This window comes from Diachasma alloeum, unplaced genomic scaffold, assembly GCF_001412515.2.
Source record: "Diachasma alloeum isolate Michigan unplaced genomic scaffold, Dall2.0 Dall_scaffold_00648, whole genome shotgun sequence".
NCBI lineage: Eukaryota > Metazoa > Arthropoda > Insecta > Hymenoptera > Braconidae > Diachasma > Diachasma alloeum.
The window spans coordinates 243,668-269,036 of NW_021680780.1; the positions used below are offsets into that span (position 1 = coordinate 243,668).

A 25,369-nucleotide genomic window follows, 5' to 3' on the forward strand; every position below is an offset into this window, starting at 1 on the left:
TATTCGGAATTTGAATTCAATTTCAGTTGAAATGAGGTTTTTCACTATGACTGATCATTGAATCTTCATTGAAAATTTGGATTGTCACACCTATCGCGAAAATGAAGCATTACGTTCAATTGAATTTTCAAGAGATTAAAAATTCAGAAGAAAAGTTGTCGGAATTTCCACGATTTTCAGTAATTTTCATTGTCGTATGAAACTGAGAAATCAAATTTTATTGAATATTCAAGAAAATTGGCTGATTTATTAATAACAAGATCCAAGAGTAATTTTCTACCAGTGTAGTATTGTAATCGTGAAAATTCAATTGAAGCATTACATTCAATTGAATTTTCAAGAGATTAAAAATTCAGAAGAAAAGTTGTCGGAATTTCCACGATTTTCAGTAATTTTCATTGTCGTATGAACCTGAGAAATCAAATTTCATTGAATATTCAAGAAAATTGGCTGATTTATTAATAACAAGATCCAAGAGTAATTTTCTAACAGTGTAGTAGTGTAACCGTTCTGTAATTTCTTTAATCAATAAAATCAATGAATAAAAAATAATAAATCAATAAAAAGATGATTTTTTTTTATCAATAAAAAATAAAATCATCAATAGAAAAATCATGGAGACTAAATTTGATCAAAAGTACTGCTTATTAATTATGACAGCCCAGTTTTAATTGATTATAAAATACAATGATGAACGAGGCTGTCAGAAAAGCTTCATCCCCCGTCCGTGAAATACCCCGGGAATATGTCAGCGTAGAATAATAAAAATATCCGACATTGACGTGATCATAACTGAAAAATCAAAAGGAGCAATTTTGAGAGTTTCGACGATGGGATATCAAGTAGCCGTCTGTCAATCAGGCTCTCCCCGCGCCATGAGGAAGATGAAGCGAAGTGTATTGTTGTGGATAAGCCGGGAGAGAACGTCGATGGGTAAAATGTTGGGGGGAGTGGAAGAAAGAGAGATCTCGAGTGAAATCCTGCGATATTTTCCTTTGAAGAAAGGCAGAGATTCATCGGGTGGAGATATCGAGTCCGAGTGGGATGTATGAATTGAATCCAATGGATAGAGTATTCTTGGGATGTGGGAGGGGTCAGGTGCTCTCTGAAACTGTCTTTTCTACGCTTTTCAGTGGTCTGAGGAATGCAAAAAGGAAATTTTCTCTATTTATTGAAGGCTAATTCACAAGAGTGTGCATTCTACCCCGTTTGCACTTGAATTTAATTAAATAAACATCATATTCTGATTCCTGAACCCAGAATTAATCATCCTAACACGAAAAACTAGAAAATTTAATTTTGAGGAATACAATAATTCCATTCGGAAGCAAAAAAAATCGAAACATTTTCTTATTACAAATGAATACATAAATGAGAATTGTTTAAAAAATAGTTTGAAACTCTAATTATGAGAAATTTTATGTCAATTAATTGGGAGATAATGAAGTATTCCTCAAAAATTGCAATTGGGTTATCATTTTATGATGAAAAAAAAATACTTCCCAATTTTATTTCACAGTTTTTTCATTTCACACTCAGAGAAATGCTGTATTTGAATTACACGAATGTGTTTATTCAAATACTCTTGATTTTTACTTTCCTTTTTCTTCACATCAAATAATAATTCCGTAAACATCAACAAATATGTTCTGAAATTCCCAAAAGTCCGTTTTACCCCGTTTTCACCCCAATTAAATTTTGCAAAAAAAACCTTCCCCCACCCGCGACTACACCAACCAAAGCAAACCAAACAAAAATAAAATTAAATAATCCCAAATGCCCCAAAGAATCTCCGTATCAGACCGTCTGCCAAATTCTCATCTGCTTACAGTCCTCCAACAGTATTAGAGTCCTCTGCAAACGTCGGCACCCTTCATCAATGGTGACGCGTTAATTAAGCATTGTCGTTGGGTAGCTTTCGCCGGGGCAAACCCCAACTCCCTTAGACTCGGTGTAAGAGGAACAGAGACACTGTACGCCCCATGGTAAACTGTTGGTGGCATCCAAGTGGACCCAGGAAGCAACGCCCCCTTTTGCACTGTCTCATCTGCACTATAATAACACTCTACGTTTCATCGGAAAACCATTCCCCTCTCATACCCACGTTCCACTAAACTCTCGTGAGTATATTCCGGCGGGGGTGGCTGGATGGGTGGTTACGTACCGATATTAATAACCGGAGGCGTGTTACCGTACTCCTCGGTTGTATACACTTATTACGGATTTCAAATTTTGAGTTAATTGATTATTGCTTCGGGAATTTTCATTGGGGAGGTGGGGGTTGTTGACTGGTGATGTGTGGGAGGCTTATGAAAATCAAAATAATAATAATAATAATAATAATAATAATAATAATAATAATAATAATAATAATTCTTTTTAGTTATTATTATTATTATTATAAATAAATAAATAAAAAGAAAGGTATGATCTTCAGGAAAATATGAATATATTCTGAATTCCGTGGAAAAATCAAACAGAACTGTAAATTTCCGTTCCATTTTTCCCCGAAAATAAATAGGAAACCAGAAAATTCTGGAATTTTACTGAATTTTCAGTGAAACCTGAAATTTCATGATTTTTTCCCCTAAATCGCATTGAGTGTCACTGTCCTGAAATCAGGACAGTGTATAATTTGGATCTTCAACACTTTGAATAATGAAATTACTGCAAAATATTCTGCAACCTGGATCTAATGGGTTTTGAATGCTCGAACATTCAACTAAAAATGCTGGATTTTAACGAAGAAAAATAACATTAACCACCAATTCTCACATGAAAAAATCATCTTCACAAAAATACGAATATTCAAGAAGTGAAAGAGTAATGACTCGGCCAACTAAAATCCCTATTAATTATAATATCCCACTTTTCCCTGATTATTAATAGGGTTTCCCCTTATTTCAAGTATATCAAACCAAAAAAATCCAGTGCATATTCCAAAATATAAAAAAAAACAATTCTTTCTTTCGGGAAAGCTCTCCAAATGCTGCAAAAACGGATCATCATCATGAAATCATCAAATAAATCATGAAATAGAGTTCCTAATCCCGACGAAAAAGTAAATATTTTTCCCCAGAAAAAACAGAAAAATAAAAAATCCCCTTTGGATTGCATCCTTGGATATAATCGTTATTACCTCAGTCGAGATGAACATGTCAAGGCTTAAAAGCCGAGTCGAGTATGTGCCACCAGCCCCCCGCCCCTTCTTCTCTCTTTCTTTCCCGTAGCTTCCGGACTTTAGCCGCAGATTTTGCTACGATCGGCGAATAATGTCGGATCACCCGACGATTGAGAGGTGCTGCGAGCGCCGGAGGACGCGGGTGGAAGGGTTGAGGGTAGATGTGAGGGCTCTTCCCTGTAGGCACTCGCATTCACATCGTCATATCGCATGTTCAACTTTGGTAATATTGGGGTAGAGTGTGTGGATGGGGTGGGACGCATGCGCCAAGGCTGGGCGGCACGATATTACGACGTGATGAAGCCGGTCGATTCTGCCTTGGCCCGGGTTTCCACGGGATATTTTCGCTATTGTGGAAATGAGGGAGAAATCATCATTTTCATTTTGTCATCTTTCGTTCTGCTATCGAAACACAGAAAATTACGATTTTTTGTCCACTGAATTTCTTCAAATCTTCATTTAAACTGATCTATTTTCACAAAAAAAACTGGACGAAATAAGTTTGATGTGAAATTCTTCAGGTCTTCATTCTTTTAATTTAATAATTATTAAACAATATTTTTCATTCTTTCTATAGACCCGAAGGAATAATTCATTTGATGAAATCATAGAGGATGAAATAAATCATTCGATTATTTCGTGGATGACTAATTAACGTCGAAATCACTGAAAATATCCACGAGCGCTCAATTGCACTCTCCATCCTTCCACATTCCGCAATAATTCATTTGGAATTCACCTATTGTTTCCCCTTTCATATATGAAATATCAAAACCTAAAATTATAAATTTTATGTATGGCATTAGCCTGATTTATAAATTTATATGACAATAATAAAAATAATAAAAATAAATTATTTATTTAATGCATAATAAATAAATATCAAATTATTATTATTATTATTATTATTATTATTATTATTATTATTACTATTGCTACTATTATTATTATTTAAATCATTTTAAATAATTCCCCACAGAAATAATTGTTTATATTGTTTATTATTTATTGTTGATACAATTGTTTTATATATTTTTCCACGAGGGAAAATCTGCATACTAAAAAACCACCTCGCCCACATCCACCTCTTGATTACCTTTACGACGAACTATTTACCCTTATGAACATCGAACAATGCGTGCCCACGCACCGAATAGACTCCATCCCACGGAATAAACTGCAAACATTGTAAATATTCTTCTTGGAGTGCGCCCACACACTGATGAAAACAGTAATGAAAAAAACTTTGAAAATACAACGAAATTTCATAATCGTGAAATATCCGAAGTATAGTGTTCAAGTAGTCTCCCACGCAGGGATATAGTGACATGACCTTTGGTTGAGGATCTACCCGCTCGGCCAATACCTCCACCTCGCCCCCACATTATACCTCCCACAGAATACCAATTTTAGTTTGATTAATACACATTAGCGAATAATTGAGCGCAAATCCAAATTATTCAACATCCAGTTTAAATTGCGAGTTATCATCATGTTTATGAGTTTATTATGATAATGCGTAATGCATAATTGTATTAATTGACTGCAGGGAGTCAATTAAAATAATAATAATAATAATAATAATAATAATAATAATAATAATAATAATAATAATAATGACAGAAGAGGATTATAGTGTTTGCTTCTCTCTTGGGATTGAGGATATAATCATGACGAATAGAAGAAGAAGAAAAACATTAATTAAATAATAATAATTGACAAGTTGCTATTAATCATTTATTTATGAAGAAAGGTTTCATGTACTACAACAAATGCGAGTGAAGATGAAAAAATTGCTGAGCCCTCGCTAAAAAATAAAGAAATACGTAATTAGAAAGTTGAAATTTCTCTGAAGAGTTACATTGAATTTGATTTAGAAGTAAAACAATCGTGAATAATGAAGAAAATCAAATTACACCAAATTTTGACCTGAAATTGACAGTTTTCATTGATTTTCAAATTATGATTTAGAGCTTGAAGATGAACTTCAATAAAATTAGAGTTAAAAAATGGGAAAATCGCACCTTTGATTCCCAAAATACAAAAACAACTCTCATTTAAGACCTCACTCCCACCTCCCCGTCATCAAAACCAAGCGAAAACGAGTGGAAATAGTGCCAGCGACAGACGAGACTCCGACAAATGCCCGTAAATATGAGAAAACTTGGTGGCCCCCGCTGGAAAATAAAGAAATACCAAACTAGACCAAAGTTGGCGTCCAAACTGTGGACCACGGATGTGCCATCATTCCTCCCCAGTCTCTATATACATTCACCACGACCCCTGACTCCGGCGCACAGTTACCCCGGAAAAGTTATAATTTTCAGTGCTCCTCGTGGAAAGGAGTCACCTTAACCGAGGCAAAATGCGCGCGCACGGTGAGCTTTCACGCTGTTACACTCTCTCTGGTCTCCGCCACCCTCTCCTGAGCAGTCCCTGGATTACCTCTTACCTTCACCACTTGGGTTACCTCTCTGTCACTCCGTCTCATTCCAGCCGTTGAGCAGTTTCGTGGGAAACGTAGCCCATTGGACGAGGGCTTGCGAAAGTTACCCAGGTATCCACCGCAGTTGGGTAACGCCCACTAAAACCCTCCAAGTATATGCCACACTGTAGGCCAAAATACCAGACAGAGGAACCCGGATAAATTTTGTCCCCCACTCCTGCGAGCGAAAATAAAATAGGAGAAAAAGACAAAACGGAAAATGCCGGGGGAGAAGCCCTTGCTGCCACTCGCTGATTTTTCTTTATCCCGATCGAGGGAAAAATATTCCAGAGTGTGTACCACTCTTCTGTACTTACCGAAACGATAAGATGCTCCGGATTCCCCTGAGGAGGTGGAGGAGAAATTGCGGAGGTCGGTGTACATGTGAACGCTCGGGAATGCTCGCTGATGGCTTTTGATTCGACGGAATTTTTATTCATTCAAGAGAGATTTCCATTAATTTGAAAGATCACGAGAGTGGTGGGAAAAAATTGGCATTTCATGGAGAGTTGATCCTCAAAATATTTAAAATTTTTATTATTTTGTTTAAAAAAAAACAGAGGTTAGAATTTTTTTAAAAATTATTACCATTTTTTTTTATATTCTCGATTCCTTCAGAAATTTTTTTTGACAATTTTACATGAATGATCTTCGATGTATGAAAAATCTCACTCTAATAACCCGTGACTTTTAAAACTCATAATAGTCTCCCCTCAATTCAAAATTTAAAAATATATATTCACCTGAATTTTTTTACTTCTATTCATTTTCTTGCAATAATAGAATTCAAGTTTACAGTTTCCATTGATTTTTCCGTAAAATTAGAATTTTCAATGACGAAATTCATTGAAAGTTCGAAGGAAAAATATTCCAGTGTGTAATTACTCTTGCGTACAAAACGATGAAACTCCCGAGAATTTTCTTGACCGGATGGAGGAAAAATTGTGAAGGGTTTTTATTCCAATGGAATAAATATGTTAATGTTGAAATATCACTCGCAGTAAACATCACAAATTGAAATATTCGCGATAAGGCGAGAATTGGGGGGGAGAGACAGGAGGCCGGCAAGAGAAAAATGGAGGGTTGAAGAGCGAAGAGAGACACCACATTATTTCAACACTATCAGGACGTCTAGAGTCCTAGCAGGCCTCTGGGGACCGCCCGTCGTGGGTTTCTTGTTTCGGAAATTGAGACCACTTCGTGCCTCGTTAAACGAGACACTACACTGGCCCTGTGTTATAACCAACCCCTCATACATGTCCAGGCATAATTCATGGACTTATTACGGGCTATTTGTCTTCTGTTTTAGCGAAGTGCATCGTCATCAGGAGATACGGTTGTAAACGTGGGACATTTGTATTAATTATTTACGGGAGGGGCTTTTTCGGGTTATCAATGGGAGAAGATTTTTGGTGAGAGGTAATAGCCACTTGGGAGTGCAGATAAATGAGGATCGTAAATAATAGGTTTCCTTTGAGTGCCGAGTCGACGGGATTATTGTGTTTCCTGGAGAATGTAATGAGACGATCTCATTCTTTTTGTCAAAGAATTTTTTAACGAAAAAATTCTGCTTTCGATCTGAATAAAAACTCGAATTACAGTCGATTTTAAAATGTCGAGATGTTTTTTTGCATGAGAAAATTTCAAATAAAAATGTCTCGCGACATGATTTTTAGAATTGTAATTCAATCAATGTCAAGCACATTTTTGTTGCTAATGAATTTTTTAACGATAAAAATTCTTTCGATCTGGTTGAAAACTCGAATAAAAGTCTATTTTAATCTTGAATGAAAGCTGTATTACAAGCTAATTTAAAAAACCCATTCATTATCGAGATATGCAATTTGAAGTTGAATTCAATTTGAAAAGAAACTGTCCGAGTTTTTTTTGCATGAGAAAATTCCAAATAAAAATGCCCTGTGACATGATAGCCTCCTGGAAGTACAGATAAATGAGAATCATAAATAATAATAATTTTTTACTTTTGAGTGACTGGGATTATTATTTTTTGTTGCGAATATAATGAGACAACGTCATTCTTTTCGTACTGACAACTGCAGATTCCAGAAAAACTACAACTGTCAATGAAATTTCGTAATTAACAAAATTATTAAAATACGAATATGTTGGCACGAACAAATTTTTTGGCCTGAAAAAAATCTAAATAAAAATGTCTCGTGAACCTCAATTTTTTAATTCTCAAATCACAAAAAAAAAATCAAAATCAGAGCAGCTCATTCCCCCCAAATGAACTCCCCTCAAGATCATCAACTCATTCTTAATTTTTCTCTTCGCCACCTGACTCGCGATTGTCCCAAGAATCCCCCGCAGAAGAAATCATCAAAATCTCGGATAATCGGTTTCTCGTTTTACCTCTCCCCTGTAATCGGTTTATCTTGGTTGAACCAGCCCTGTGCAGCTTCTCCCATCAGATCCCACCCCGGCCACGATCGCCGGAGCAGAGAAAATTTCGTCAATGTTTTCTCGTCAAGGCGAATACGTCGCTCCGCGATCACTTCCTCCGTACCCCGGAACTTTTTCCCCGCTGCAACTCCCTCGGGCTCTTGTCGGTTGATAATAGCCGGTAGGTGGTGGAGGGTAACGTCAGCGTCACGACGCAAAGTGCCTCGAGGGTTAGATCACGAGGGGTGACGAGAGGGAGAAGACGTAATGGGGACGGCCCCCGTGATACCCGAAATATAAATCCCAGCTTATGAGATAAACGATATAACTACTAGGGTTGGTTGCAGACATTATTGAGACATTACAATGGGAGAATTTTTATGAAAATATCCATTAGTTTTTTTCGTCATTAGTCTGCGTTTCTCGCGGTATTTTCTCCTGATTTTTTTTACTAATTCAATGGGGAACTTGCATGAATATTTTAATTTTTAATTTTTCAATCTCAGGCTATTGGCCTCAAGGAATAGTAGAAAACCGAGAAAACAAGTTTTTTCTTACGATTGTCCCCGTATTTTTTATAGATAATGTTTATGATATTTCCCACCTGCTGAAAACAAATGGGAAATTGCTCTTATATTGGAATGGTTATTTTGCCGATCATTTCCTTCTATCATGTATAATCCACTGTTTATTTCATACTATTAAATTGAATAAGATTTCTCTTCAACTAATTTTGCCAGATTGTCAACTTAGTTGAATGTCTCATCGAATGATATTATATTATCTTCGATAAAATGTTGATAGAAAATTTTTATTTACACATGAAGAAATTTCGTGAAATCATTTCTTGTTTGATTCAAAAAATTAATTAACAAATAATTTCTCATCTGATTCAAACAGTCATTGTTGCCTTCATCAACAACAAAAAAAGAAAAAAAAGAAGAAAATCTCAATACTTTACGAGAATGCAATAAATTAAATCATTTAGATTTTTTTCCGGAAATCCATAAATAATTTTTGGGTAGTATCGTCTTGGGATATACCTCAATGAAAATATCCATTGTTTTTTCAATAGGCAGAATTTTTAAGTAAATCTTCGCATTATTTTTCAATATTCTCATCAGTCGGGGGAGGAGAATAACCCCTAGGGACGCCTGGGATTGCTGCAGAGATTATTGACATATGAAAATGAGAGGAGTTCAGTACACAGAATATTCATAATTTTGTGGGGTTTTTACTAACTGCTATGCCTTCTTTTTCAATATTTACATGAGCTGGAAGAGGAGGAAATACTCTGGGGATCTCCGGGGTTGATTTCAAACGTTATTGCGAGTTCAAAACAATGAGAACACAATAAATTAAATCATTTATAATTTATTCCGGAAATCCATATTTATCTATCATATCAAAAGGGTTAATTAATGAAATTAATAATCATGGCCGCGAAAGCCTCAAAACTGAGATAGCAGGTGTTCATTTTGCCCCAGTCGCCCCTACTTACATGATATCAAGAATATTAAGCATTAAAAATTTATAAAATACACTTAATCAATCAACATTCCAACAATATTAATATTTGCTCAACTGCTATCAATTAGATGTAAAACTGTAACAGTAGCATCAAGGAAATAAAGTATTCTATTCCACTATTTATCACTATTATTTATAATAGTAATAATAATTATTATTCAACACAATAAATAATGATCATAATTATAAAATAATTTTATAATTACAATATTAATAATAATATTTATAATTATTATAATAATTATTTTTTAAAATAAATAAATATCCTGCCCTCATCATTCGTGATGACTTCTTTCTCAGCGATACCACAGTCCACTAGTAAAATAGGAAAAATTAATGCTAAACTTGAAAAAACTTGCGACCGACTGCGCCGAATATTCCCCCGAATATTCCGACTTTATTCGTTAACGATCTGACAACTTATCGAAGGGGGAAATCCCCAGGAGACAGGCCGGGATGATGGATCGCCCTTCCCAATAGATATATGAACTCTTTGTCTGACGAGATTTTCTCTTTTCATCCTTTCAGGTGGACTTTGGCGACATCGCAATACCCCCGAACCTAGACATCCCGAAGCCCAGAATTCTCCCGGAGTTCTCTCGTCTCGCTCACGGACTGCGAAGCGGCAACATCAGCATACTGGACAGCAAAACGATTTATATACCGAATTTGCATTACGACGGGGCAGGACCGGACGCCTACTTCTGGGTTGGAACTGGCTCCGAGCCCAATATCATGGGCACCAAGGTTCCGAATGAAATTGGGAGGTAAAGCCGATTAAAAACGCGAGGGGAGGAGAGGGGAATTGCAATCAATGTAATGCCGAATGTTTATCCCGATATTTTTCAGCTTGACGAAATTACGAGGGTACCAGGGGGAGGATATTGAAATCGTGCTGCCTGGAAATTTAACGGTGTTTGATATTGACTGGCTGTCGGTGTGGTGTGTCCAGTACAAACATAATTTTGGACATGTGATGATACCGAAAGATCTGGATGTGCCGCCGGCGTTGGGACAGACTAAAATTACAGTGAGTTATTGAATCATTTGAAATTGAATTTTTATTCATCGAGAGAACTTTTTTGTTGAGCATTTTGTGTGCTAGAGAAATGTGTTATTCTTCAAACCGACTGCACTGCGCTGTTAAATTTTTTTATCGAATTTTATTACTTTTAAATTTCAAGGAATTTCGTCATTGAAAATTTAGAATTTCGAGGAAAAATCAAACAGAGCTGTAAATTTCAGTTCCATTTTTCCCTGAAAATGAATAGAAAATCCGATAAATCCGGTAAATGTATTCTTAAATTTTTAGGGCAGAGACACTGAATGCCATTTAGAAAATTCGAAGTAATTTGCCACTGAATATTCATATTAGATTGGAAATTCAAATAAATTAAGGAATTGTCGTTTTTATGCTGCTTAAAATTCTGGAATTTTACTGAGTTTTCAGTGAAACCTGAAATTTTATGATTTTTCCCCTAAATCGCATTCAGTGTCACTGTCTTGAAAATTAGTAGGCAACTCTCCATGAAATTCGTAAATTCATCGACTTTCGCCATATAGTTGTGCAGTCATATTTCAGTTGAATAAATATTTCTAATTTACTCTGGAATAGCCGCCATGGTGGTATAATCCCGTAAGTGAAAGAATTATTTGAAAAAAACAACAAAAAATCAGTTGTTCACAGAATTAATAGTACATTAACGCACTAGTTGTCAAATGGCGCTTGTGATGAATGTGAGCTGGACAATTGCATTCGTTACACAGAGAAAGAAATCAGTTTTTTTGAATCTACGACATTCTAAAATAGAACGACTGACAAATCCAAGAACGAGGAACTTAACGAATTCGATTGAAAATTCTATTGGATTTCTATTGGACTTCTATCAAAAATTCCATTAGTTTTTGACTGATTCTGTTGAAGAATTTTCGAAACATTTCCTGTAGGAATTCCACGGCATGAATTTTCTTTGAAATTTTTTTCAACTCTATTTTTCTTTCACTTTCATTAAATTAAAAATCAAACGAAAAAAGTTCGGAAATTTGACTCAACGAATTACTACACAAAAATCGAATTCTATTGATTTTCTTCTACAGAATATTTCCCATTGAACATCTCAATTGAAAAAAACGTGCAAATAGAGTCGGACGAAACCTACTAGAAAGTTCAATAGAATCCAATCAAATTTTCTATCGAATCTCCCAAGTTTTTCTATGAAATTTTTCTACACGTTTTCTACGCGCAGGAAAAATCCCAAATCTTGGAAAATTCCACTTTAAATTTCAGTGGTTGAATCCCCAAAGCTCCGAGTAATTCCAGTTAATCGAGAATTCCTAAAAATTGGAGATGTATCCCCAGAAAAATATTTGCCTTCACTCGGTAAAAATTTACATTCATCAACGAGTGCGTTCAATTATTTACAATTTTTGCGTCAGTGACAAAACTCATCGCAATTCGATTCACTTTCATTCAATAATGATTTTCTCTCTCCAATAATAATAACAGACGAGCAATAGTCCTCCAATCGGCGGTATGTCAGGACCCGGTGGGCAGGAATTAACCAACTGCAAAGAATTATTGGAAGGTCGTGTTCAAGTACAGTGGGAAGTTATGGGTGAGGACGTATGGATTCGAGTATCAGGACGGATAAAGGAGGATCAGTATGTCGCCTTTGGTCTATCTGGACGTGAGGGTAAAGCACAAATGGAAGGTGGTGATGTGGTGGTTGTTGGGTACGACAAAAGGAAGAAGAAGTTCATGGCTGAGGATTACTACATGTCGGATTTGGCGCAGTGTGATGGCAGCAAAGGAGTCTGTGCCGATGAGAGGATCGGGGGCAGGAATGATGTTGTTTTGATCGATGGAGGGAGGAAGAATGGCATCACCACTGGTATGTACATTTCGGAATGCTCTGTATCGTCATTCGTCTTACAAATATCGGATTGCACAGCCCGATATGGAAGTATACGTATGAAAAAATTCAATAGGAAATCTAGCGAATTCGTTAGAACATTCTATTGGAATTCTACAAGAATTCTATTAAAAAATTCGATTTGTTTTAGCGCGGATTCTACCAGATATTCGATGAGAGAAATTCAATACATTTGCAATTTCTGTTGGAATTTTTCTCTTGAGATTTTTTCTATTAGAAATTATTGGGCAAAAATTTTCCAAGTTTTTCCACTGGATTTTGTTTTAATTTGCATTACAGAATCCGAGTGGAAAAAACCTGGAAAATTGATGCCCAAGCATTCTTATAGAAAAAATCTCAAGAGAAAATTCCCAACAGAAACCCGAAATCTATTGACTTTTCGAAGAGCGTTTTTAATAAAGATTAAGAAATAAGACCGATAGAGAGGAAATAGTAAATGGATAATTTATCATGGTAACTAACGGTCTGACAGGCACATTAATTCATTATTCCCCAATATCATTAAAAAACGCTTTTTGAAAATGCTAAGCTTTTTGTACAATCATAATTTTTAGAGACTCTTTACTCTGCAATTGAATTCCCTTTCCGACCATTGAAAATTCAACTGCACCTCTTACACAAATTTCAAAAAATGTCCAACAGTCTAGTAATTTGAGCTCATTTCCGCTTATCAAAATGAAAAAAACATGCAAGATCACGTTCGAGAGATCCACCCGAGCGTTAAACAAAAAAAACTATTTCAGTCACTTACAAGCGTCCCCTGCGCACAAACGAGCCCGAAACAGACCGAATGATCCCAGAGAACGGTGAGACAAGCGTGATAGTGGCCATCGGAGCGCTGAATGACAGAGCGGAGGCGAACGCCCACGAGGCAGGCGACAAGAACGTCGAGGACATTCGCATTGACTTTACCTCGAGGCACATCCACGAGTGCACAAACTCATTGTACAACCTCCCAGACGATCCCGACGACAACCTGATCCCCTGGCCCCCAGCGATGATCATGGACGAGAACAACTTCACAGCTAGAATTGGCCCGACCGGGGGCAAAAGGGGCTACTCCAAGATCACTGGCCAGCCTTCCTGGGGCATCGCCTGGTACATCAACGACCTTCTCATCCCCGAGATCACAGTTGAGAAGGGCCAGACGTACACCTTCGTCGTCGAGGGGGGAAACAATCCGGCGAATCCCGCGCGTTATCACCCATTTTACATCACTGACAGCCCCGAGGGCGGATTTGGACAGAAGAGCGAGCCCCAGCAGATGAACGAGAAGGTTTTCGCGGGCGTCAGGTACAGCCCCGACGGGTATCCAGAGCCGACCGCCGCTGGGCGGTACTGCGAGTGGGCCCACAAGACCATCGACATGAGCTCGGTATCACCAACGTTCGAGAATTACTTCGAAACTCTCAGGCTTGAGTGCGACTCCGGGGAACCGGCGAAACTCCTCTGGACGGTCACCGATGACACTCCCGATCTTGTCTACTACCAGGTAGGAACGAGGATTTATTTTTTATTTTTTAGGGCACTGGAAGTATGACAAAATCGGAGAGAAAATTTCTGCACGGATTGCGTAGTGAATTTCTGGGATTTTCGTATCTGATATTCGGATGTTTCTAAATGGATATTTTTTGTAGAAATTATTTCGATACGATTTCTATTGGCTTGATCCTGTACGACCCACTGCCACAGGTAGAGAAACATTTCGCATGGAGTCGCGATATTTCGGAAAGCGAAAATTTATGTGAAAATTCATGTGTAGAAATAATTCGTAGAGAGAATATGCGTATTGACATATCCGAATATCATTTACGGAAATCCTATAGAATCCTGTAGATTGTATTTACTTGAAATTATATTTTCCGAGATTCTAAATGTAGAGAAATGTTTAATGTCTCACACCTAGAGAAATAGAAAAAAAATGAATAACAGTTTGAAATTTCCAAGTGCATTTCCCTGAATTCCATTGTCCTGCCTTTTTTTTATGTCTCACAAATGTTTTGGCTTGAAAAATGATTGTGTGAATTTTTTAACTCAGTTCATCGCAAATCGTTCTTAACAAACCGAGATTTTTGGTTGAGAAACAAAAATAAAGGATTGGGGTAAAGATCAAGTGGAAAACATTCAGTCCACTTACCTCTGCTCCCCTAGAGCTTTATTTCACACCTTCAAAAATAAAAAAAAAGTCAGAGAAAAATGATTAACAGTTCAAGAGTTTTCAAGCCCATTTCCCTGAATTCTATTGATCTAATAATTACCTTCCAGTGTTACTCTCACAAGAATCTCGGCTGGAAGATCAACGTCCGGGAATCCGGTTACAGTTCTCGTCACGGTACCGGTGGCACCACTGCAACAGCCTCCAGTTTTCTCATGACTGTGCTAATCAGCCTCTACGTCCTCCTGAGATGAATCGACAGGTTCGCACGATGTTGACGATATGAATTAACCACTCATACAGCAACGTACAATTAAAGCCACAGAAAATAACAGAACACAGACGAACAAAAATGAATAAGATAAAGTAACTGAGGGAAATCTGAAGCAATTCAAGGTTGTAAGAAAGTACTTAGCGTAAGAATCAAACTGTAAAATGGAAAGGCTATACAGAGGATTGGCGAGATATTTTTAAGACCTATCAGATTCAATATTTCATATTATTATTATACATATATTATATATACATATTATTATATATACATACATTACTGTAGGGAAGGGGAATGATGAGAGCGATGGGGTGAGATTATTGAATTATACACGTCCGCGAGTGAGGGAAGAATCAATCGAAATTATTGACAATATCAGAGGGAAAATACGAATATGAAGCTAAGATTTTCGATGCAGCGCGACAATACGTGAGGGACTGAGGGCCCTCAGACAATAAAAGTTGCATCGAAATGTCACGTTTTCGATTTTAAAAATTTATTCTCGAAGTAATCGACAATATCGAGCGGATTCTGACAATAATAATGATGATTATCAATTTTTCCTTCAACAAAAGCAACAATTGAAAGTATTAATGAAAGAATTGATTAATTGTAAAATTAAACAAAAATTTGATAAATCATTTTTTTTTCAATGGGGAGTGGAATGCCAGTGGAAATCACTGTGAAATGGTGTAAATTTTTGCACAAAATAATTAGAGAATGATTTTAATAATAATTTTATAATTAAAGATATATATTGATAAGGGGTAAAATCGATAGAGAATCTATACGATTGAGGAAACAAGATAAAATGCTGTCTGTTTGACAATAATGAGTATGTATAATCAATTTGAACATAAAACATTGAAGAAAGTAAGGATGTGATGTCGCTCCGACGTTCATGTCCGATTATTATCGAGAGTAATTAATTATAAACATTTATTGATACACATTTATCATAGCATCAATATCTGTCGTGAATGGAATATGATGGTTATGAAGTGATGTATTGGAGAAATAGTAATGTAATGTCTAGATGTGTGGACCTTACTTCAACAGAGTGAAAGTATAAAACGTGCCTTGGGTGCAGGATTTCATGTCTCACTTATTCGGATTCGTTGGGTTTTCGATTGGAGTTATTATTGGGGGATAATTTTTTGGGACGACCAATTGGATTGTTGAGCCTAATTGTTGGTGGGGACGGTTATTGGTGAGAATTTCAAGGACAACAAGGCGTTTTTTCACATTTCAATCTAGGTTGCTATTGTCTTGGCAACTACATTGTTGGAAAATGAAAAAAATTGATTAGTCATTTCTGGGAGAGTGGCATTGAATTTTATTAGGGGGGAAAAATAGTGAAATTTCAGATTTCACAGAGAATTCAATGAAATTTCAAATTCTTTAGCTGCAAAATGATGAGAATTTCCTTACTTTATTTTTGTATCAAGCAGAAATGTCGAGTACCAATTACGCTGCATTTTGAATGAATTGGAAATTCTGAAATATATTCACCTGACTTATCAATTTAGTGGAATTTTCGTGAATATATTGACCTGAATTGAATTTTCATGGAATAGCTTAAATAAAATTGACATATTCCTCCAATTTTTCCATAAAATTTGAATCTTCAGTTACGAAATCCCTTGAAAATCCAGTTGTAACTACCACATGATAAAGATTCCCAAGATTGTAGCAAAGATTTCAACCAAGAATTCTCAACAGTGTAATAGTTCAAACAGAAAATGTCAAAAAACATTTTTCATGGAAAACTTCTTCAACTACAAAAAAAGTCTTTTGACATTTCCTCTCAAAACCAGTTGTTCCCGAGAGAAATGCAGCAATCAAAACTGTTGAAATCACAGAAAAAAGAAATGTGGAAAAAAATTCTCATTATTAACGTCTTCCAGACAGTCCTGAAGCGAGGATAAAGCTATCAACCAAGAAATCAAAGGAATACATAATCAAATTAGACAAATAAGTATAATTATCAACAACTAGATTTCTCACGTTTTATTCCGCTGTTCAATAAATCAATCGTCAAAACTACCAACCGAGTGTCCATCCAAGGTTCCCAGTGGGTCGTTCTCGAAATTTGCAGGCTTTAATGACTAATGAATACTATCCAGTCCTCACGACCTAGATATCGATTTAAAAATTCAGAGTTAAAAGAACATTTTTTAAAACTCTAGCTGTTTCTTTGACGTATCGTGGGGTAAAAATTATGGATCATCCAGTGAAGTGAAACTTTCAAATACGTGGTATACATAACATTTAAGATCCTAAGCTTACTGAAATAGCTGTACGATTCGACAATAAGCGTATCCAACAGGCACGAATCTACCAATATTCTTAAATTCATTGTTAATGTGTAAAAATTTGGAATGAGACAATACGGATTAAATTTAACGGACAATAATTCCCGTAATAAACCAATGAAAGTAAAATTTCTCCTCAACTTTGACAAATAAAAATGTGGAAGAAGAAAACATATTTCAGGATAAGTTAATTGATTTAGGAGTAAGGAATAAAGATATATATACAAGATAAATATAAATCTATTTAGGGTGTAAGCGGAATAAATCTCCTACTTCTGTGAAATTGACAATAAAATGACATGTCAGTCGTGTATATGACGGCCCGGACGATTAATCGGGTGGGGCTGCTTCCAGAGGTGATCTCTGAAGGAGAAAAAATATCAAATTCCAAGGGAATCTATTAGGAAATTGGGGTATTCGAGGCGAAGTGGGGAAATAATTGAGGAATGTTGATAAAGTTTAGGAACAAGATATCAGAAGAGTTTTTTTAGACGAGATTCTTGAATAAGAATATTCTAAGTTTTTCCCCTTAATTTTTTTCTCATCTCAATACAGAATTCAAGGGAGAAAAATTTCAGAATTAATGCGCAAGAATTTTTACAGAAAAACATTGACAAATTCCCATAACTACATCTTCTTCTTATGAAAATATTTAATTGAGAAACCTAAAAACTAAAACCTAAAATGTAAAAAATTCTACTGAGATTCCATAAAAAATTCTTTCTGTTTTTGCAGAAATTCCTTTACTCTCAATACTTTGTTTCTCATTACAAAATCCAGGAAAAAAAATCACAACTTCATGCATAAAAATTTCCATAGAAAAAATGTCAAAAGAATAAATGAAGTAAAATAAAAAAATCAACATCCAATAAATTTTCACTTCACACCGAACAAAATCCCAACCAATGACGAGCCTAAAAAATATCATTAAATATATCAATCCACAATCCTTCGGAGAAATTCAAACCCACCCCCGAGGCAGCCCATCAATGTCCAGGGTCGCTAGCTTCTTACGAAAGTGAGAAATTGAAGAAATTAAACCCAGAATTTATCGTGTAGACAATAAGCGATAACGTCTTTTGCTATACATATATCATACTCAATAAACTGTAAAAAGGATTGATTTTCAAAAAAGGCAGAAGTCTCCAGTCACCGTGTTGACTTCATTAACGAGACAATAAAGCGAGGCAGGGTCACTGTATAAATATTTCAATGTTCAAAAACGTCGGTGGAAGAATGAGACAATGTTTTTACGCGTGGAATTTGTTTAATGAAATTAGTACGGTGACTACGAACGAAGGATCACACGCGCGAAGAAATTCAATAGAAAAACCTGGCGCTTTTTCTAAGAAATTCTATTTGTTTTTGCGCTAATTCCATGAAAAATGACGCTAGGTCACACAGTTGAGCTCTAAAATGGCTAAAAGTGTTTTACCCTTTACTGCTGAAATAAAAACAGCAGTAAAAACTTGGAAAAATAAAAGACCACGGATTTTTTCTACCAAATATCTCTAAAAAATCCCCAGTAGAGTTGCCTAGTCTTCTATAGAAATGGCGCAAAAAGCGAAAAGAATTTTGTTGAAAGAATTCCAACAGAACTTCAAGAGAATTTCTCAGAGAGACCGCTAGGTTTTCCCACTAAATTTTTTCACTCGTGCATTCATGTGATTGTACCATTAACTCCTGAGGCTTTTTACTCGCTCGTAGACACTAAAGAGGATCAAAAGGTGGTGGAACGTGTTTAAATGTAGTTGATCAAACTTTTCGATCTTCGGTAATTGAAAAAAAAACCACTGAAATATTGAGGGGAGAATGATTAATGAAGAAGTGAATTTTTGTCAATAATATGTATAACGTAGGATCTTTTCGACAGTTGCAGTCGTCTTCGGATATCGTACTAGCGTTAGATTGAAAAAAATTTATTCGTCCTCCCATCGTTTCCCCAACGATTTAATTTCCATTAATTTTCATTCTGTTACGCACTGTCACACGTCATTTGTGCGCCTTCTACTGCTATAACTGAGGACACAGTTGACGTTTTATCAATTACAATTCCCTGTAACTCCCTCAATGTGTAATCAAGTACAATAATTGTCAACTGCATTAATTCATTCAGTCGTTAATGAAATTTAATGATTAAAAAAAGTGTAAAATCTACGAACGAAAAATTGTTTCGTCCATGCTGACCCGAACCAGCCATTTATCAGAGCACAGTAGGCTAATTCAGTTCAACAACATTGAAATTATAGAATAATTAGCGTATGAATTCATCAAAACGAAAGAAAAATCGAGTGGAAAAATTTCCGATAAGCTTCAGTCAGTGTTTAAAATCCTCAATATAAAATGAAAAATAACTCGTTGTATTCATTCCACTGTTATTATTATCATTAATTTCTTCATTATTACAAGTTATCGATGATTATAATTACCATTAATTAACAAATGTATGAAAATTTTATATTCACTTTGTGTGGTTGACAATAAAAAAGAATCGTTTTGTAAACTCAACTGATTGTGAGTGAATGAAAATGAGGGGTGAATTATTGGTATCATCTTGGGTAGCCCCAGGGGTCCTTCTTCTGGTCCATCAGGGCCACTGACGACTCGCAGATCTTCCTGTAGACCTCGCGAATGCGCTCCTTGGAGAATACTTGGTACAGTTTGTACTGCTCTGAGGCTATTGTGTCGGCGAGCTCAATGCAACCTGCATGCTCATTCATCTCGGACATTACGTTTAGGAGGAGAAGAGTCACTTTGGGAATGCAGAGGTTCCTGAGCTTTTTCAGCTGGTGCTGACGGAGGGCGTAGTCTGGACGCTCACCCAGAGTGTCGGGACCTTTATCGACTAGCCAACCTCCGTCCGGGAAGAGGAGAACGTTGAAGAGTAGTTGTTTGACAGCCTGAAGGACAAAATGATGAATTTGTCTAAATTGATAATCTCCAGGGCCTTTTTTACTGGTGAAGGTATTTATGACGAATAATTTACTTGACTTTCTTTCCCATTTCAATTTTTTGTGGTGATAATTTTATATTTAGTAAGATGACAACAACTGAATGATGAATTGAATTAACGGAATTCATCTGGAAAATGAGGCGTTACAGAGGAAAATGGCTTGAGAATTTTACTCCCACCAGATAATCCATTATCCATCAAAAATATCTTGACTTCTCCTTAAGGATATCAAGTATTTTTTATAGTTTGGTATCGTTTCCAATCATCAATTTTGTCAACTAAATCGCGTGAGAAAGTTTGAAAAAAATCATGAATATTCCGCGTCATCAATTATTATTTTTTCAGGCGTGATGTCGATTTCTGGTAAAATTCTGAATATCAATAAATTTATTACGATTCCGGACAAATGATTTTTATTTAGAGAAAATACTCGTAATTTCCCAAAAGCAATTTCTTAATTATTTCATCAATCTTCTGCCAAAAGTAAACTTAATCCTTAAATTCAGTCTTCATTGAGACAATCTAACAAACAAAACGTGAAAATCAAATCAAACATTGGAAAGTATTATACAAACAATGGAATTTATCCTAAAAACAAGTGATTTCAGAGACAAATGTTGAGATATGTGACGTAGTTGCCGAAATTTTCAACAAAAAATGATAATAACAATGATAATAAGAATAATAAATAACAAAATAATGAAAATAAGTAAAATAGAATATGAAAAAAATTCAATACAATAATAAAGAATGCCTTCCTGTTTAATGAATAAAGTAACAACGAGAGATCTCATCCCTACCTTCGTATGATGCTGCATAGTGCACTTCCACCTCTCCATCTCCGCCTCATACTGAGCCTTCCTGTGATCATAAGCGACTTTCTCAGTGAAGGTAGCAAAAGAGGGTAGTGTCTCCAACGGTGAGGGCTTCCCCTGATGAAAATGCGAGAACCACTCTTGAAAGCCCTCCTGAGCGTCCAAGTAAGCCTTGTAACACAGATACTCCCGGATAGACGCCGAAGCCTTGTAAAGAATCTCATTGGTCATTGTAACTTGAGAGACAGTTGTCTCCATCGAGGGATGCTCCATCATAATGACCTCGATTGAATCAGCAGGGATTTTGTTGAAAGCCTTCCTGGCAGCATCGATCTTTTCGCAAGTCAGGAAATACCTGTGAGGGTTTTAACGGTAATGAAAAGATGAAAAGCAAGAGGAAAACGAATTTGAAGGAATAATAACTGTTAGAATTTTTTTAATTTAATTAACAACTGCATTAGCCTTTGAATCCATTTCGAATCAAATAGTTTACAGATTTTAAAATTCAATGGGAAAATTGAACATTTCATTCAATTTAATTTTCAAGTGGATTAACAATTGAGATCAACAGTTCCACATTTTTCCAAAAAATTAAGAATGCATGAATAACTCCAAGGAATGCATTTTAATAATTTTAAGAGAACTGGACGGTATTGTTAATATTTTATTCCTCAATTAATTTTTCGTTAATATTTGTTATCCTCCTTGTTAATCTGAATAACAAAATTTCAATAATTTTCTGAATTTTCTCAATCTTTTGAATAGAACTGGCCAGTCTTATTTTACTAAAATTACTAAATTACTAACACGAGTCACCGTTCTAGGCTATTATTTTCCAATTCTCCCTCCATCATTATGAATACCAAACGAGTCTTCCATTTCTATTCCTCAATTAATTCCTTCTTGACTAGTCTGACAAAAGTCCCCCATTAATTTCCACCAATCCTTATTTTTCTCGCATTACATACGAAGGCGAACGAATATATCCATTAAACAACCCCATGAAGCCCACGTTCCCCGCAAAAAACTTCACCTACCGAATGAGTGCATTAGCCTGCCAGAGAGCTTCATCCCTCTGGCTCTGATAGAAAGTGAGCCAGTCCAGGGCCTCAATCTTCTCGACATCGGCCTCAGTGATCCTCCCACTGAGTTCACAATCCACCCCCTCATCAACATTCTTCCCCCTCACATTCTCAACCACGAGTTTCGTAATAGCCTCAACATTCAAATTGGCGTCCTCAGCAGCAGTGAGACACAGCTTCCTCACCTCAAACTCCCTGACGCCCTCCAGATACCCAGCATAATTGTCAATCTGCTCCTGCTGAGGTAGACTAGCCGTGTAGAACGCAATGAGCGTTGGATCCCCAATCTCAATCAGCACTTTGACATACTTCAGCAGCACCTTGTTGCCAACAGTATCATCGGAGCTCTTCCCAATCTGCCTGAACAGCAGGACAAGATGAGCAAGAAACCTTATGAACTGAGGACTGCAATGAGTGTTCTCAATCCAGCCCTCGACGATCTCCATGAGCTTCGGGATCTGATCGAGAATGAGGTACTTCTGGATGAGGTGATCGGGCCTCATGGCCTCCCTCCTTATGCCGGGGTCGTTGGAGGCTTGGAGATTGTCGAAGACGTCCTCCAGAGTCATCCTGGACTTCCAGTACTCCTCAGGGAGTTTCACGTAGTTCTTCGCCATAATTCCCTGGAGCTCGGACTCAACCTCGACATCCATGAGGGTCTTCACGTGGGACCAGAGGGCGTCCTGCCAGGAGGTGGAGAGTGCCAGCAACTGCTTCAGGTTCCCACAGAGACTCGCGTAGATCCCACGATAGAAAGCCCCAAATCTGTTGTCCTGGGACAGGTACCAGGCGTTCAACTTCCAGAGGGATCTGTTGGGATTGCCCTCGATGGGGAGTTTGGTGTCTGTCAAGGGGCTCTGGTAGTTGGGGTCGTGGTGGGGCTGCCAACCGATCAGGCAAGCTGCCCGCCAGGGCTGGCCACAGTGAATTGCCAGCTCCTGGGCTCGCTGGAGACGTCCACATCTCACTTCTATGAACATTCTTTTCTCGAGTCTTGTGTCGTCCTCTTTGTCGAGATCGTGCAGGGGCTTGCCCTCGCGGATCGGGGCGTCTGGGTCCAGGCACGTCACCAGGGGACGAACTGAGCTGAAGGATATGCCGGTCTGGCGGTTCTGGAGCTGGTGGAGGGTGTTCTCCCAGGCTACTGTTTTGTCGGTGAAGTACTCGATCTTTGGGAGCATTGCCGCCTGGTCCACTGCGTTCTTCTCCAGCCAGTCGATTATTAGTTGGTACTCGCGGACCTGGGGGCAGGCGTGAGAGGATTGAAAGGTAAGATTGGTATTAATTCAGTTTTTCAAACAAATGAGAAATGAATTCACGTAACTCCCATTTTTTCGAGTTGAATATATAGAATGCAATGGTTAAATTCAAGACTAATGGCGCATTTGAATCAAATAAAACTCTATTTGAAATTATTCTATTCATTTCGAGAATATCTTTGCTGGAAAAAATAATCGCGTGTAGTTTAGGGCACTCATAGAATGATTTAGTTGACGTTTACGAGGATTTTTAACTGTTAACATCATTCGTTAATTGTTAACAACTGGTACGAATAATTAAAACGCCTCTTTAACACCAACTAAATCCTCCCATTTTTTCTATCAGTGTAATTTCTATTTATTTTTTCTGGCATTTCGAATTTTTTTCTACATTTTAATCTTCAAAATTCGAGTCATGTTTATATCACTTTAAACAGGAGAGAGTGGGGCAATATAGAGACTTTTCAAAATATTAATAATTCAAGCTCCCCTACTTCTGTGACATAAAGAATATCAACCACTTAAAATTTATAAAATGAATTCACCATTTCAATTAAAAATTTACATCGAATAATTCATTCCAAAAATTTATGAAATAAATTTAATCAATCAATATTCTACCTAAACAAAATCGACAAAATGGTATATTGAGATTGGTAATGATAGCTTGCATCCTGATAAGTTCATTTTTATAACTCCCAGCCAGTGTCATTGGCACTACTACGTGAATGTAAAAGGCCTTGAAGGTCACCCTATCTCCCACTAAAAATGATTGACTATTCCCTCAACTCATTATACTCCCACCTACCTGAGGCTCATTCTTCAGAAGATTGGCGATGACGTCCTTCTCAGAGATATTCCTGTTGACATCAGTCTCCATCTCGCTCTGATAATTAACAGAAGCCAAACGGTTCTGATAGAGACAGTAGATCAGCCTCCAGGTGTTCCTCTCGTTCTCAAGACTGACCTCCTCCTCGGAGAGTTCAGCGTCGTTCACCTTGGACTGCATTCCCCTCATTATCTCCAGCGTGTCTGTGCAGATCTGGATGAAGTCTGCGATAGTGTCGAATATCTGGAGCTCTGAGGCGTGCGACTGGACAATCTCCAGGAACTCCTGGTAGAGCTTCGAGTTGGCTTTCCTCCAGGGCTTGTCGGACTTGAGGATGATCCCTGTGGCTGCACTGTCGTCCATCATCTCGTGGAGGGACCAGTTGCTCCGGTTGAGGCTCATGGAGGCGTCCAGAGAGTCCTGGCTCGAGAGATTGTAGAGTTTCGAGTATTTGGCGAGCTCTGAGGGCCGCAGGGACAGCGAGAGGTCGACCTCTGAGGTGTCATTCTTCACTGGGGTCAGGGAGAAGCTAGAGGCCTGGGCGACCTCGGGGTTCTTTCGAGTTAGGACACTCTGGTGGAGGGAAATGCGCTTTGGTGTTGCTGTTTTTGTACTTAACCTCAAAAGGGACTTACGTTGGAGGTTCTCCTGGTTCAGGAGGGTTATCGACGCCTCCAGGTCGTCTCTGGAGGTGCTCCTGCTGTCCATGGCGCAGGGGAGGGACGATTGTGGGGCACTGGGGGTTCTCAGGGGGTGTTTTCGGTGCTTTGGGGGCGAGAGGCGATGCTACCGGCTTCACAACACATTTCTCGACTGCAGATTTTAAATTTTAGTGCTGGGCGAGGGGGTAGGGGGCGCTCTTAGGCGGGAAACGGTTCAATTGAATGGACATGATAATATGCTATGAGTGTAGGGTAAAATGGGCACTTTTGAAATATTCATGACATGTTGAATTGTTTATGAAATGGAATCATTTTATTTTTCAATTGAAAAACAATGATTCCTCTTTGTGATGAGCTGAGACTGAGCTCAATTGATAAATCTGTTTCTGAGTTATGGATATTTTTAAAAACCTCAAGTGTCCATTTTACCCTACCCTCCCCTATTAATATTATGATTAATATAGTAATGTATTATAGATGATATATTAATATTTAT

At 37.3% G+C, this 25,369-nt stretch overlaps 2 protein-coding genes across 5 annotated transcripts in view; one reads left to right on the forward strand and one right to left on the reverse strand.

Moving 5' to 3' along the window:
• The window catches only part of LOC107043940 (protein Skeletor, isoforms B/C), a 46,136-nt gene extending 26,355 nt beyond the window's left edge, over positions 1-19,781 (forward strand). For all 4 annotated transcript variants that reach the window (XM_015265655.1, XM_015265654.1, XM_015265656.1 and 1 more), the window contains 5 exons: positions 10,128-10,366; positions 10,449-10,629; positions 12,106-12,490; positions 13,276-14,024; positions 14,798-19,781. In XM_015265655.1, the coding sequence (XP_015121141.1) occupies positions 10,128-10,366; positions 10,449-10,629; positions 12,106-12,490; positions 13,276-14,024; positions 14,798-14,941 (1,698 nt within the window). In that variant the 3' untranslated portion in view covers positions 14,942-19,781. The remainder of the gene's footprint in view (positions 1-10,127; positions 10,367-10,448; positions 10,630-12,105; positions 12,491-13,275; positions 14,025-14,797) is intronic.
• On the reverse strand, positions 19,638-25,024 carry LOC107043939 (nuclear pore complex protein Nup107). The gene is made up of 4 exons (XM_015265653.2): positions 24,191-25,024; positions 22,079-23,364; positions 21,027-21,396; positions 19,638-20,173 (listed from the first exon to the last, which is right to left on the reverse strand). The coding sequence occupies exons 1-4, from the start codon at positions 24,917-24,919 to the stop codon at positions 19,823-19,825; spliced, it is 2,736 nt and encodes a 911-aa protein (XP_015121139.1). The 5' UTR covers positions 24,920-25,024; the 3' UTR covers positions 19,638-19,822.
• Between the last annotated feature and the right edge of the window lie 345 nt (positions 25,025-25,369).